Below are 13,663 nucleotides of genomic sequence, written 5' to 3'. Positions count from 1 at the left end.
ACAAACCACCCCCACTGTCCCACTTCACTCCTCCTAACTACTGGGAATTTTGTTATGAAAAGCTGATGATCAGTGCGGGGAGGAATGCAGTCAGTAATTGGAGGGGTGTTAATGCAACAGCAGAGTGTGTCTTCTCTTGGAGGTGTAATAATATAGGGACATTCAAGGCTGGGTGAAAGTATGGTTTGCCTTGAACCACCATAAAATCATGAACTGGAGCAGAAATTTGAGGTTAAGGTCCAAAGCCTGGATCCAAAACTTTTTTTTTTTTTGTAAAGTAGAAAAGCAAAACACTTTTTTCTCCATCATGACTCCACAGAGCAGTCATGTGGAAGACCTTCTCCCACATGCAATGGCCTAGCACAGAGCTGCCAAGGGTTTGTATGGAGCTGGTAATGGGCACTACTGTAATACCAAGGAATAACGGTTTGGCTGTTCATATCTCCTGGAGGCACAGAGCCAGGTCTCGGGAGGAAGGGCGTAAAACACGGCGAAGACACTCCCGGTACCATTCAAAGATCACAGCAAAGCGAAGCTCCTCTGAAGAGGTTCAGGCCAGCCAAAAAGCCAGCCAAACCCTCCCACTCTACAGCTTCCTGTCTCCTAAGGAAGTAGTAAGTATTATACACCGTGCTTTTTTGCTTGAACTAGCTACAGGAATCTGGGCAAGAAATCTGATATGAAATTTTTATAACTCAATTATAGTGATGTTAGACAAAGTTGGTTAAAACTGTATTATTTATTAATGGTGCTGTTCTCCAATGTATTTAAAGTCATACCTTCCTTCAGCACTTTCACACTAAGAGTGGGGCTGGAGAGGGGAAAAATTTGCAAAGGCTCTAGCCTATAAATAATGAATTGAGGACATTTAACAAAAAACGGTGGCCTCCAGCAATGATATTTTACAGGGAAGTGTTTGTTATGCAGCCTTTGCTCAGCTGGATGTGAACTTAATTCACTGGTGTTCATGTCCAAAACTTTAGTCCTTCAGGGGAAGAAAGGGAATCAAACATATATAAAAGAAACATTTACATTTAATGAGTTGGTGATTATTGGCAGGGGATGTTTTCTGACTATCAGGATCCTTCTCGGATCACTGTTGCTCTGGACTGACAAGCCCAGGGGCCGAATTCGGAACTTATGAGCAGCTCTCATTGATGCTAATGGGAACTGCATGTGCAGCCGAGGGTAAAATCAGACTCAGTGCCTTGGGGTGTTTTTCCATATACATGGAAAGAGATGATATAATACATGCCTTGGAATTGAGGGAGCAAGAGATGGAGAGGAATATTAGATACAGACTGATATGAAGTCTTCCGTTTCCACAGCCCGATTCCCCTTTGTTCCCAGTAGCTGCAAAGCAGTGGTATGATACTCTTTGATTGTGGTGTTAGTATCTGATAGGCATTCTGGAGAGATAAATTGCTACATAGGACTTAAGGTAGTGCAGAATCTGGTACTCATGCATGTGGATGTGTAACGTTGGAGGTGTCTTGAGTACAGAGTCCTCCAAGCCCCAAAGTGGTATATAATGGAGACCTGATTTTCTTCTTTAGGCCCAGTCATCATCTGGAAATAGCTCAGCCATACGCAGTAGCTACATCAGATATGAGACAGATAGTGCCAGTAAAAGGAGAGACTTTATCTGCTCACCCACACAGACAGCATTCCGATCAAAATACACAGGGATTATACGTGGGTACAGACAGGCACAAGCTGTCTCTCAACATTATAGATATGCATATTTGCTCTCGTTATATACATCTACTGAGTGTGTAGTGAACATGTGAGTCATTGCTTATAAAACCATATAAGGTAGAGTGAATAGCAGAACCTGCACACCACACTGTGTGCGCACGCATGCAGAGAAAGAATAACAAGGTATGAAGAGTTTATTGCCATGAGCCTGGGGTGTTGCCCTCTGTCAACTTGGGAAGGTAGGAATGAGTTACAAGCTCCTCCTAAAAAACAACCAGTCAAAGACTGCATCGTGACACCAGGGTTTTTTTTTTGGTTCAAGCTGCGTATTTTACATAAATGTTTTCAAGCCTAAGCCTGGTTTTTAATTGGTACTAGGTTTCCTCTCTCTGAAGTCAGGCTCCCTGAGTCCTGTGAGGCCGACTGCCAGATGTTCTCTTCCCTGAGCAAGAGTAAACTCTAATTTAAAATTGTAAAAGCTTTAAAATGAGCTAAACTCAAGCATGCTGCACTCCCCTTTCCACCTGCTTCACTCTGGGTAAATGAGCACACAAGCTGCAGGGCAGGGAATATCATAGCTTTATAGTTACGGATGTAGGGGATGGATGCAAAGTAAAAGTCATCAGGCCTCTGCTTCAATCTTTCTAATAAGGGTTAATAACACAGGCAAATATTTCAGTGACTAAAAGGCATCAGTACCTTTACTATGCAACCCACTAGTGTCCTTTTGTTCCCCAAAAGAAGTGAGTTCTCTTGGATCATCGTTCAAAAGCACATTTAAGTCCTTGTTTAAATTGGAGCCCCTGGTTAAGTGCTGCCCCTAAAATTTTTCTGAATAAGGTCACTAAATATCATGTACTCTGAAACTGGCAAGGGAGAAATGAAATGGGAACTTTTAGTCTCATTTATTAATGACTGTACACAACTCTTTGATGCCTCTCCTTTTTGTGAGTTAAATGGTTGCTCTATAAATAAGCTTAGTTCTGTCAGAATCTAGTTTGAGAGCAGCCTGGATGTGTTATGAAATGAAAATGTGCTCTTGCAGAAAATGTTTATCACATATCAAAAATAAATTACTGGAAAAGAAAAGATTTTGTGGAAAATTCCAGAATTTGGATGCAAAAATGCCGTGTTTCAGTCCTCTGTGGGGGTTGGTGTGTCACACTCCCTACCCTTTCCTCTTGCCTGGGCTTCCAAGCCAAACCATCCTTCCTTGGGGAGATGCACTGTCATATTTCCAAAGAAAAGGGATTTCCAGGGAGGATCCCAACATGCAGAAAAGACCCAAAGAGACAATATACAAACTCCCATGAGGTAATGCTCTAGTACTTCCAGATAAAAGATTTTGCTTTGTAAGCCAATTTTTAGTCTATATTATTTTTGTTCTGAAAATCTAAAGCATTTTGTGGTAAATTCTGCCACCTCCACCCCCCCAGGTTTATTTTCCTTCATTTCTACTGGAACAGCCACAATTTCTAACTGGGTCTACCTGTAATTTATGAGGGATAAAGCATACAAAATAATGCCCTGCCCATGCATCTACCTTGCTGCTTCTTTCCCTCTTGCCTTTATGCGCAAATTGATGCACGCACACATGCATTCATGCACACACCCCGCAAAGTTCCCTGCTACTTTTTGGCAGTGAATTTCCAAGCTTCTCCCTCTCATTCTCCCTTTAATCCCACACAGCTGCAATAGCAACCTATTGAGAACAGGATTGTGGGTCTGTGCCTCAGCATGCAGAGAAACTGTGGGTAATCTGCAGCATCTATTTTTGAACAGAATACCCTCAACCCACTGCAGTCACTTTATTCCACATTGACACAGATGTATTACATGCCACTGTGCTTTCAGTTGAGCAGTGCAATATAAATACCTGCAGGGTATAAATCTAATTGCCTTTGGTTTTACCTGATGAAGATAACTGCATGCTGCATACACTTTCCTTGCCAGCTCCTTTACTTTCACTGAAACTCATTTACGATGTCACAAATTAACACAGGCTTGAACCAGATTTTGAGTGAGGCTCAGGGGGGTACGGTTGTTCCAAATGATCCTGTTTATCTTTGTTCTCATGTGTCTGCAGAAGAGTAGAATTGGGGAAATACTGTGCAGGGGCTGGGACAGCGTATGCAGGGGGGCTCAGGAAACCTTATAGCAGATCTGCGTATTGGCTTGCTGTTCTCTATTTTCTAGCCTGGGTTTTGGTTTACATAGGAAAAGCTATTCTTTCAACTGCGAGGCAGCATGCTTCTGACAACAAACAGGGTCACTGAAGAGCAGAAAAGCGAAGCCTTCCATAACTATGGAATTTGTTCTCTTTTTGCTTTTCCTTTTCTCTTCTCCCAGCCAGGGGACTGAGGTTACCCCTGGTTATTTCCCAGTAAATTGCAGACCGTTGCTCCTAAGTAGGGCCAGCCTGGCCCAAGCAGAGGGGTGTGACACCCTGGCCTGCACCACAGGACGCTGGCTGAACCCCAGCAGGCTGAAAGGATTTTTGCAAAGGAGCAAACTTTTGCCTGGCATTCTCAGGAATCCACCCCCAGCAATGGATCCGTGAGCCAGGCTGCTCAGTGGTGTTGCCGTCCAGCCCCAAATAACTCAAGCTTTGACCTTGCAGGGACAGTTGTGCCATTGCCTCCAGGCTTCTGGATTTAGCTTAGCCCTTGCAGTAGAGGAAGCTCCCCCATGAACTCTTCATCTAGAAAAAAAAAAAAAAGGATATTTTTCACACAGTATCCCTTGAGTCAGGGATTCATACTTGTGCAAAAAGGGGTTATATTTTATTCCTAAGGCACCGCTATTTTTTTGTACTTCCTTAACAAGAGGTTGGAAGAGGAGATGCCCCAGAGCAGGCACCCAGCCTCGCTCCCCCCAGCAGCCCCGCTCAGCAGTTGCTGCTCCCAGCACCAGCAGCTCCTCGGCAGATGTCTGCTGGGCCCTTGCCGACAGCAAGGCTTGCCAGGGTCATTAGCACAAGTTTTTTTTATTCTTTTCATTATCACAATGCACAGAAAAAGAGAGAAAGGGAGAATTATGCACCTCTGAAAAGGAAATTAACTCCACTTTGAAGTGAGTTGCAAAACAGGAGAGAAAAGACCCAAAAAAGAAATCCTCCAACTATAAGCGAGGCTGCACCACGCTGCTCGTTGATGGGTCTCAGTCTCCTTATGGCTGAGAAAATGTATAGTCATCTCTCACCTCAGGGCTGTTTGCAGCACAGTAAATGGACTTACCCAGTTTAATTGGAAGAGGAGTAGCAATTGTGTTTTTGTAACCTATCAGACTCCACCGCCTCTTAGTCTAGGATCGTACTCAAAATTACTGTCTGGAGTATGAGTGAGGGCCTCATTTCTATTCCCCCTTCATCTTGATTAAATAATGATTTGAAACTAAAAAAATCCAATAAATATGTATCTTGAGTTCCCTTGAGGGCAGCAGTAGGTCCCCTGCTGAAAGCTGGAGGAAACAAAGTTCACTGAGATTATTTAATTACTTATTAGAAGAGGGGGGAAAAAATCCAAATGTTCACATAGAGAAAATTAGATTCATGAAAGAGCAGCCTCTTAAGACACCCTGGAAAAATAAAAAGCCATTAGAATTCAATTGAGCTCCACACAGTGTTTTCAGATGTGGCACTCTGTTTCCCTCTCATGTGGCTGGCATGACTTTCAGGAGCAGTAAAATGGGACCAGAAGCAAAACCAAGGTCATCAGATGGAGAATTTGTCCAAGCAGACAGGCAAGATGAGCACCTTGAGACTTGTCCTGGCTACTGCTGCAGGACAGAAATCTCCCCCAGAGCCCACAGGAAGCTACTGGCTACAGCCTGGTGCCCTGAGATGGTGGGGCTGGGAAGCTGCTGTGTCCCTGCCCCAGCCAGACCCTTCAGCCCTTGCAAGGACCGTGGGCTCCGTATTTCACCAATATCCACATGTTGCCTCTTCCCAGAGTGCTGCTACCACAGACATTGAGCTACAGAGGAGCTTGTTGATCTCTCGGTCATTGCACAGATTTTGTGATGTGCTGACAACAGCTGCACTTTGAAGGCAGACTTCAGTGAAGGCAAAGCAAAAGCACACATCCCAGTTCCCAGTGGCAGTCTTAAAAGCTGTTTCAGAAATGCCAAGATGCTGCTGTATTTTTTGGCAGAAATAAAGGCCTTTTAATTTAGACTGGAAGGGAGCAGAAGCAAGGTGTTTGTGCGTGTGATGCCAGGGTCAGTGTCCCTCGGAGCAGCCCCATGCCCATTCCAGGCCTTTCCTACCTCTGTAGCCTGGGAGTACCTCACGTGGTGGTTTTATGCCTGTAAATGAAAGCTCGTCAAAAGCTGGTTGTCTCTTGGTTAGGGTTTGGATCTAACGCAAACAGTAACCCATCTTTCAAAAAAAATAAATGGTGCCATATTTAAAAGCACAATCCTGTATCTTCTGGGATGTGGTTGGGGAGAGTGCGGTGGTTCAGAGCAAGGAGGCCAGTTCTCTCGAGGCTCTGGCATCAGGGGTTCAGAAACAGTTGGTGAGAAACCAAGCCAAATACCTGGCTTTGTTATGTTCCTTTAACATTTCAGTTTCTACTGGAGAAAACAAGGACTGGTAGAGAAGTGCTAGAGCTGAGAAGTAGCAAGGAGCAGTACCGGATGCTGAAATGAGGACTTGCAATGTGTGTCTCCACTCATTCGTAGTTGGGAACATATGGGAGATGTTTCCGCTCTGCCCAGGGCTTCTGCACTGAAGGTGCAAGTTGGCTAGTGAAGAAGGACCGTTTCATTTCCCATGTCTGCTGCTGGGGCTCCCAATGCCTCTGAGTTAGGACTGAGCATGGCTTAGAAGTTAGTGTGGGGTGGGGGAGTCCCCAGCTCCAGTATGGATTTCCTGGGATGAACGAATCCCTGTCCCTTATCCCAGCAGTAGCGATGCCTCTCTCTGGCCACATAGGAAGTACTCGGAGAGCCTCCGACTCCAGGTGTTTTCAGAGTGGGGGGATGTTGTGGGCAGTCATCATTCTGCAGACTGTGTGCTGAGAGCTGCTCTCTGTGTTCGTAGCTCTGCTCTGGTTTCAGTCGCTGCTGGATCAGCACATGCGTCAGAGTCAGTCGTCCCTGTCCCATTTAGCACCTCTTGAACGAGGTCAAGAGCGATTCACACCCCCCGAAGGGACACAGATCAGGTTCCAGGGGCAGGAGGGTGGCTCTGAAGGCACCATCTGATGGGATGAAGGAGCTCCATGTAAACAGTGGCACCAGCTGGGTCCATAGTCCCTCTGTGGATGAGAAAGAGCCCTGTCCCTGTGCCAGCCGGCCCAGGGCTCGGCTCTCCAAATGCACTGGCCCTGGCCCTGCTGTGTGACAACTGGTCCAGGTGTCCTCTGCTCCCTGAGATAGTACCAACATTGCAATGTAGTTTTCTCAGCTCAGAATACGCCAGACTTGTGAGGGCATGGCCCAGGTCCCCGGTGTGGAGAGCACGGCATAGAGGAAGGGCACTGTGTGCCCCAGAGCGTGGTGTGAGGACCTGTGCAGGTGTTTGAGGGAGGACGGTTTGTTGGGAACATGTTAGAGGACTATCCCGAGCAGGGGGAACCAAACCCATGTGTCCACACTCTAAGGACCCTGAACCAAACCTTATGGGTGGGAATGAGGGGAGCAGACCATCTGAGTGAAAGAGGAGGAAGCCACACGAGATTGCTGATGTGCTGGGTCCGCATTTGGCCCTAATTCTCACCCCTTTGCAAGGGGTGGATATTAGCATTAACATAAAATACTCACATGCTGTAAATCCCCTTGGTGGTGCTCAGGGTCCCAGACAACAGCCCTGCCCAGGGCAGCCTGTGTGGGTTTAGGGTCCTCGCTGACCCCATTGGGTTCAGCAACCCACCGAAACCCAGCCAGGGTATGGCTGAACCCCCACGCAGAGGCTGGCAGGAGCAGGGCTGTCATCCCCTTCCCCATAGGTCTCCAACGCAGCAGAGGGGGGGGATATTTTTTCTCCTCTGTTTTTTCTCTTCTTCCCTCTCTTGAGTTCCCTTTGTCACTTCCATGAAACCCAGGGGGATTTAGTGCAAGCTGCGACGTTTCAGCACAGGCTATCAGCCTCCAGGAACAGGCTGGCCGGCCTAATTTAAAGCAGAAGGAAACAAAAATGAATAATAAGTGAGACAAGCAAGCAGACAAAAAGCAGTCATGACATTTGCATAGAGGAGGCAAGCGAACAGTTGGCAGTGTGGATTGAAGAGAGGGTTTATGTTTTTTTCATGTAATTTGAGACTCTAATGATGGACTTATGTTGCCCGCTCTTCCTTTTTTCTTACACCTTACCTACTAAAGGAGGAGTTCTTGATGGGTAAGTGGATGCTATCCGCAAGACACCAGGGAATTTATTAGAGGTCACTCGAGCGCATTAGCTATATCTTCTTCAGGGGGAAAAAAGCACACAAAGAAGTATCTGTATACCTTTTATTTCCAGAGGGATTTTTCTTTTTTCCCCTCCCCTTTCCTTTTTTCTTTTTTTTTTTTTTTTTTTTTAGTTTCAAAGTGTTAAGCTTGTTTATTTGCCAGTTTTTACTTTGTACAGAAGCCCTTGATTTGTTTTGATTTGATTTTTCTTTGCTTATTTTAGTGACATTCCTTCAGCCTCTTTATTAAGGAAGTTTAAAAAATTCACTCATTTAAGATTTTGTTTCATTTCTGTTTTCTTTCCAAGGATTAAATATGTTTTTTAATATGTATATACCCATTTCTTCTTTTTTTTTTCTCCCCCTTTTTAAGGTTAAATAAGGGCTTTGTCCTCTGTTACACCTTTTTTATTTAGTTAGTTAGTTATTTTGATTCTTTGGTTGCCCGTTTACTTTGTTGAACTCTTTTGTTTAACATGAATCGCATGCTGATACTCTTTGCATGATCTCTAAATCTTACCATTATCATAGCAGGGGGAAAAGAAGTTTCTTCTTACTGTGGATTTCTTTCAGGGATATGTGCTTTTGTTTTCTTCTCCTCTTTCTTCACCTCTTTCTTCTCCTCTTTCTTCTTCCTTTCTTTCTTTCTTTCTTTGTTTCTTTCCTTTCCTTTTGTTTACCATCCTGATGGTAAAATTTCTGGGTTTAATTAAAAAAAAAAGAAAAAGCAAAGTAAAACCAAAAACAATCCCCCCAAAAAACCATTCAAACAATGCCAAATGGCTTTTCTGCTTTCAGATCTCTCAGTCAGGGTCTTCTGCTGACCTCTTTACCAAAACAGACAGCCCGCCTGGCATCCTAGCCAGCCAGAACGGAGAGTATCATGAATATGACTCAGGAAACGATACTTCCTCCCCTCCCTCCACTCAAACGAGCTCATCCAGGTCAAAGGACAGCCAGGAGAAAAGAAGTCTAGTCCATGATGGCTTTGGCCATGCCTTCTCGTCCGGGAAGCCCAAACTGGCCAACAGCGATAACAGCTCTGATTCAGGAAATTCCTTCACCAGTTGCTTTTCCCAGACCAAGGGAACAGCTTTGGAAAATCTGTCTCCAGATGCCCAGGGACAAGACCGAAGGTCAGTGATTACCAGTAGCTGCTGCTGGCAGCCAAATACCTGGTACGTTGTTGCTCTGTATCTCCTGCCCGCTCGCCAGTTGCAGTGGTGAGCTGGCAGGGAGGTTTTTGTGGTCTGGAGGCAGTTAGATATAAATCAGACCCACGGTCTTGCCAGTCTGGAGTCCAGAACCCAGCAATGACCAATACTGTAGCCTGAGGAGGAAGATGAGAACCCAGCCATCACGCCCCTGGGCAGTGCCCACGCCAGCTCTTCTGGCGTTAATGTGGCTAATGCAGGGTTTGGCCCTGGGTCGAGCTGTGTCCTGAACACATCCCTGCTCAGCTGGACGTGACCATGTCAAAGAAAAGAGTCGCTGGCCCTTCTGGGCCAAATCTGGAAGGAGCATCAGGGGGTTGCCATGCTAATTCTCTCCCTCTGCTTACTGTGGGGAAGGGAAGCGGGGTTCATTTTCACTAAAACCATTACGGGCTGTTCTTTCACCTGTTCAATAAGCCAAATCCAGCCTGCCCCTTCCCAGCTCATTCAGGACTGGTCCTGGGTGACAAGATAGCATCTCCTGCAGATGGGGAGCACAGGGAGGGCCAAGTACCTCACTGGCTGCAGGATAACAGCAGCGGCTCTGCGCGCTGGGGCCATGGGGCATCGGGGCCTGGGGCAGGAGTCAAACAACCATCTGGTGCCACAGGACATCATCAGGAGAGGGGACTAGATGCCAGGTTCCATCACCACCTCCCATTCCTGGGGGTTTGGCAGGTGATGTTGGGGATGAGGACACTGAAGCGCGGTGGCTGGTACCCAAGGCTATGCTCAGGCAGTGGTGTTAGGGAGCTCTTCCAGCTCAGGCCCTCAGGTCTTAAAGGCTGAAAGTTAGAGCCAGGATGTGGTCTGGGGGTGAGAGCACTGAATGAGAGAGGAGAAGGAGCCAGGAGAATTGGTGTTAAGAGGAAGCAGCCCTCAATTTTCAGTCAGAGGGTAAAATTTTAGGGCTGTATATACTTTCCACACTGTGACTCCAGCGGGATAACTCTGCCTTCACATGGGTGGAGCTGGGATTGCAGCTGGCCCTGGCTGTTGGGAGGCTGCCTCGCTGCTGGGCTCTAACCCCAGTTCATACCCAGGGCACTTCTGGAAGAGGAGGAATTCACACAGCCCTGTCCAAAGGCAAGAGGACGTGCCGGCTCAGTGCCTGCTCATGCTGCTCCACAGCCAGGCTCGAGCACAGGCCCTTGCCCTGCCGTGCTCTGGCTTTCCCTTGCTCCAGCACTTCTCGCCTCACTCCCTCCCCAGGACCTGCATTTCTCCAGGCTCTGCCAACCAGTCACCTCTGGTGTGTTGGGCACGGGGCGGAGGAGCTGCCCCTCACACCGCCTGAGACCTCTTCCACAGCCCTTCCCTGGCACAGCCTGGAGGGTGAGCTCTTGGGCTCTGACCCACACACACGGGGCCTCCTGCAACAGCAGCCCGGGGAACCGGGAGGTCTTTTTTATCCCCAGTTGGGGAATGGGAGGATGGGAGTACTTGCTGGCTGGAGAGTGGTGGACCGGTCCCAGTTCAGCCACAGCTTCAATGACCGTCCAAATATATGTTCACAGAGGGTGCCTGTCCTTGTGTCTCAGCTGTTCGGAGGAGAAGAAGCGAAACTTCCCCCCGTCCCCAACGCACAGCTCCCCAGTGAGGCCGTGCTCCCGCAGCGAGTCGTACACCAGCACGGGCAGATCCTCCCCCCACTCCAGTCGCTCCCACTCCTCACACCACAAGGCCTCTCCCAGGTACTCCCGAAGCAGGTCCTGCTCTTCAGGAAAGAGGTAAGGCCAGCTAAAATGGCTGTCTCTGTGAGCCTGGGCAATGCCTAACTCTTGCAGGCTGGCAGGCTCCTTCCAGGGGAAGGTGTAAGATTTTGGGGGGTTTCTAGGAATCCATATGGCTTGGGGTGAACTGGCCACCCAGAGCTGAGCTGAGACCCTGAAATATGGGGCATCTCGTACCCCCCGTGAGCCCAGATTCGGAGGAGCTTGGCACAGCTTCACCCTCCAGCCTCTTTAACTCTTTTATGCATCTTGCCTGTCCCCAGGTCTTCTTCACGTTCCCCCAGCTATTCCTCCAAATCCTGCAAAAAAAGTCCTGAGAGCAGGAGTTCAAGGCCTCGTCGGAGCCCCAGTTACTCCCGCTACAGCCCTAGCAGGTACAGCTGCCTCCTCACGTGATATCTGCTGCCTCATGCTTTCCCACTGCCTCCATCACTTGTTTGGACTCCAGCACACTTGCCAGCCCCAAACTGCTCCCTCAGCTCCCTCACTGGGTGCTTTAGTTCTCAGCATCAGAGTGAGAGGGAGCAGGGGGACACGGCGTAAGGCATATAGCAGTATGTTATGTTGGCCCTCAATCCAGTGGAAATTTCTCACCGTTTGTTGCCCCAGAGCTGGTGCTTGTTGCAGAGGAAAGAACAGAGAGAGATGAGCCTTTCACTTCTTGTGGGAAAAGTGGATTTCCTATAGCCAAGGACTGCCCTGCATTGATTCAGGGGAATTTCACACAAAGCGCTTTTGGGGCTAGGTTGCTGGGAAGGAGACCTGGTTTATCCCCGGCTTTGAAGCACCGTGGTATCTCACACTCAGAGCGCGTGGCAGGTGAAGCGGCTGTTCCTCCGCTCTGAGCTCTTGCGGGGGACACGCTGTGCAGCCAAGAGTGCACAGATGGCGGCTCGGTGGTGTTTGCCAGGGCCTCATGCGAGTGGGAGATGCCTCCCAGGAAAACCTGGGGAGTGCCCCCCCTCTATGTGGTGGTGTAAATGGTGGGCAGAGCGTTAGGCCCCGGTTGGGTCTGCCCACAGTTTTCCTCGCCCAAGGAGCCTGCGCCAGCCAGCAGCCCCTGCAGCAGGGCTGCAGCCCTTGTCAGAGAGGGATCTTATTGCAGAAGGGAAAAACACTCAGCTTTTCAGAGTCACGGCTCTGCCAAAGAGTTGTCAGGCCCTGGGAAGTGCCCCTGCTGCGTGGGCAGATGCCAGGTGCCCTTGTGCTGGCACTCACACCGCCTTGCAGAGGGAAACGCAGTCCAGGCAGCTCTACTCCCTCCACCCCCCACAGAAAACACACATCTCACGGCTCAGCCCTAGAGATGCCTTTGGGCAGGCTTTTTCTGGTAACATCTCTGCTGCCACGAACATTTTGCACCCTTAAAATGTTACATTCCCAGGATCTGATTGTTGCAGGCTGTGACAGTCCCTGCACTGTGTAGGAGAACATTTCCTGCCTGCAAGGATCGGGCCCTTGACCTGTAACGTGTCACTTTGTAGATGGCATTGGGCAGGGTGTATGAGTCAGCTACACTCCACGGAAGGGCCTGTGCTAACATGTACGGGAATTTAACAAAAGAGAAAACCATAGCAACACCGGCACTCCTTCTGGCGAGCGGTGCGGAGCTGCACAGCCCTGCAGGGATACGGGGGGGCCCTCCCCTCCCCTCACGTGGGGTCTGCCGGCAGGGCTGTTCTCTCCTGCTTCTGCAGCACGGCCAGCAAGGGCAATTTTAGTAGAGCTAACTACAGAGCACGTCCACAGACGTAGGAAGCCATCTTAGCTTGGCAGCGCAGGGCCACCAAGAGACACTGCTGAAACCCCACGTGCAGTTAGTGGGTGTCCATCTGTCCAGCCAGAGGAGTGTCCCTCTGTCCAGCTAAGTGAGCGTGCGCAGGGCTGGTGCCACCCCGGCGCTTTGGTTAGAGTGGTCCCTTTTGGAGCTGCGTGTCCTCCGCTTGTCTGTGCCTTCATGGGTCGTCGCCTCTACATCCAAAACCCACCCCACAAAACCCCAGCAGTGACGGTTTGCAATCTGTGCCTTCCCCAGAGACCGTGAGCGAGAGCACAAGTACAGCTCCAGTGAGAAGGAGTCGCACAGGGAGCGTGACCGACAGCGGCGGCGGCGGTCCTATTCACCCCTGAGGAAACGCCGGAGAGACTCTCCCAGCCACCTCGAAGCTCGGCGCATCACGAGGTGAGAGGAGCAGTCCCATCGTTTGGGGCCAGGCTCAGCTGGCACTCCTCAGGGGAACATGGGCTGTACTTGGGTCCCAGCCCTTGCCAGAGGAGGTTTCTCCAGGAGGAGACCGGTTTCCCTGATCCCGATCAACAGGCCCTTCCACCCCTCCTAGAGCTTGGGGATTTCCAGCTAGAGGCAGAGGGAGGACGAGGGGGTCCTCATTTACAACAGCTGAAGAAAAAAGGCAGATGAAGTCAGATGCTGAGAGCAGCCCCCTCAGACTTTTTGTTTCACCCTCTCCTGTGGTAGATGTCCCACACTGCAGGGAGAGTCAAATATTGACTCTAACCTTCACGCTGGGGGCTCTTTGGAACAACATTAAGCAGAGCCCAGCCTGCTTGGGACATTCATTCACCAGGGCTGTGGGGGTGGGTGGTTTGAATCCCAAGACCTGTCAGC

General features: G+C 49.0%; 1 protein-coding gene across 1 annotated transcript in view; it reads left to right on the top strand.

Annotated features, from left to right (window-relative positions):
- SRRM4 (serine/arginine repetitive matrix 4) overlaps positions 1-13,663 on the top strand; it is a 50,370-nt gene that overhangs the window by 30,363 nt on the left and 6,344 nt on the right. Inside the window, exons 8-12 of the mRNA XM_033001380.2 lie at positions 452-614; positions 8,889-9,226; positions 10,822-11,034; positions 11,301-11,411; positions 13,073-13,219. Coding sequence (XP_032857271.2) covers positions 452-614; positions 8,889-9,226; positions 10,822-11,034; positions 11,301-11,411; positions 13,073-13,219 — 972 coding nt within the window. The remainder of the gene's footprint in view (positions 1-451; positions 615-8,888; positions 9,227-10,821; positions 11,035-11,300; positions 11,412-13,072; positions 13,220-13,663) is intronic.

Source organism: Tyto alba, unplaced genomic scaffold (assembly GCF_018691265.1).
Source record: "Tyto alba isolate M040663 unplaced genomic scaffold, T.alba_DEE_v4.0 Super-Scaffold_44, whole genome shotgun sequence".
Taxonomy (NCBI): Eukaryota; Metazoa; Chordata; class Aves; order Strigiformes; family Tytonidae; genus Tyto; species Tyto alba.
Note: the sequence above shows the minus strand (reverse complement) of the source record. Positions and strands in the feature narration are given on the sequence as shown.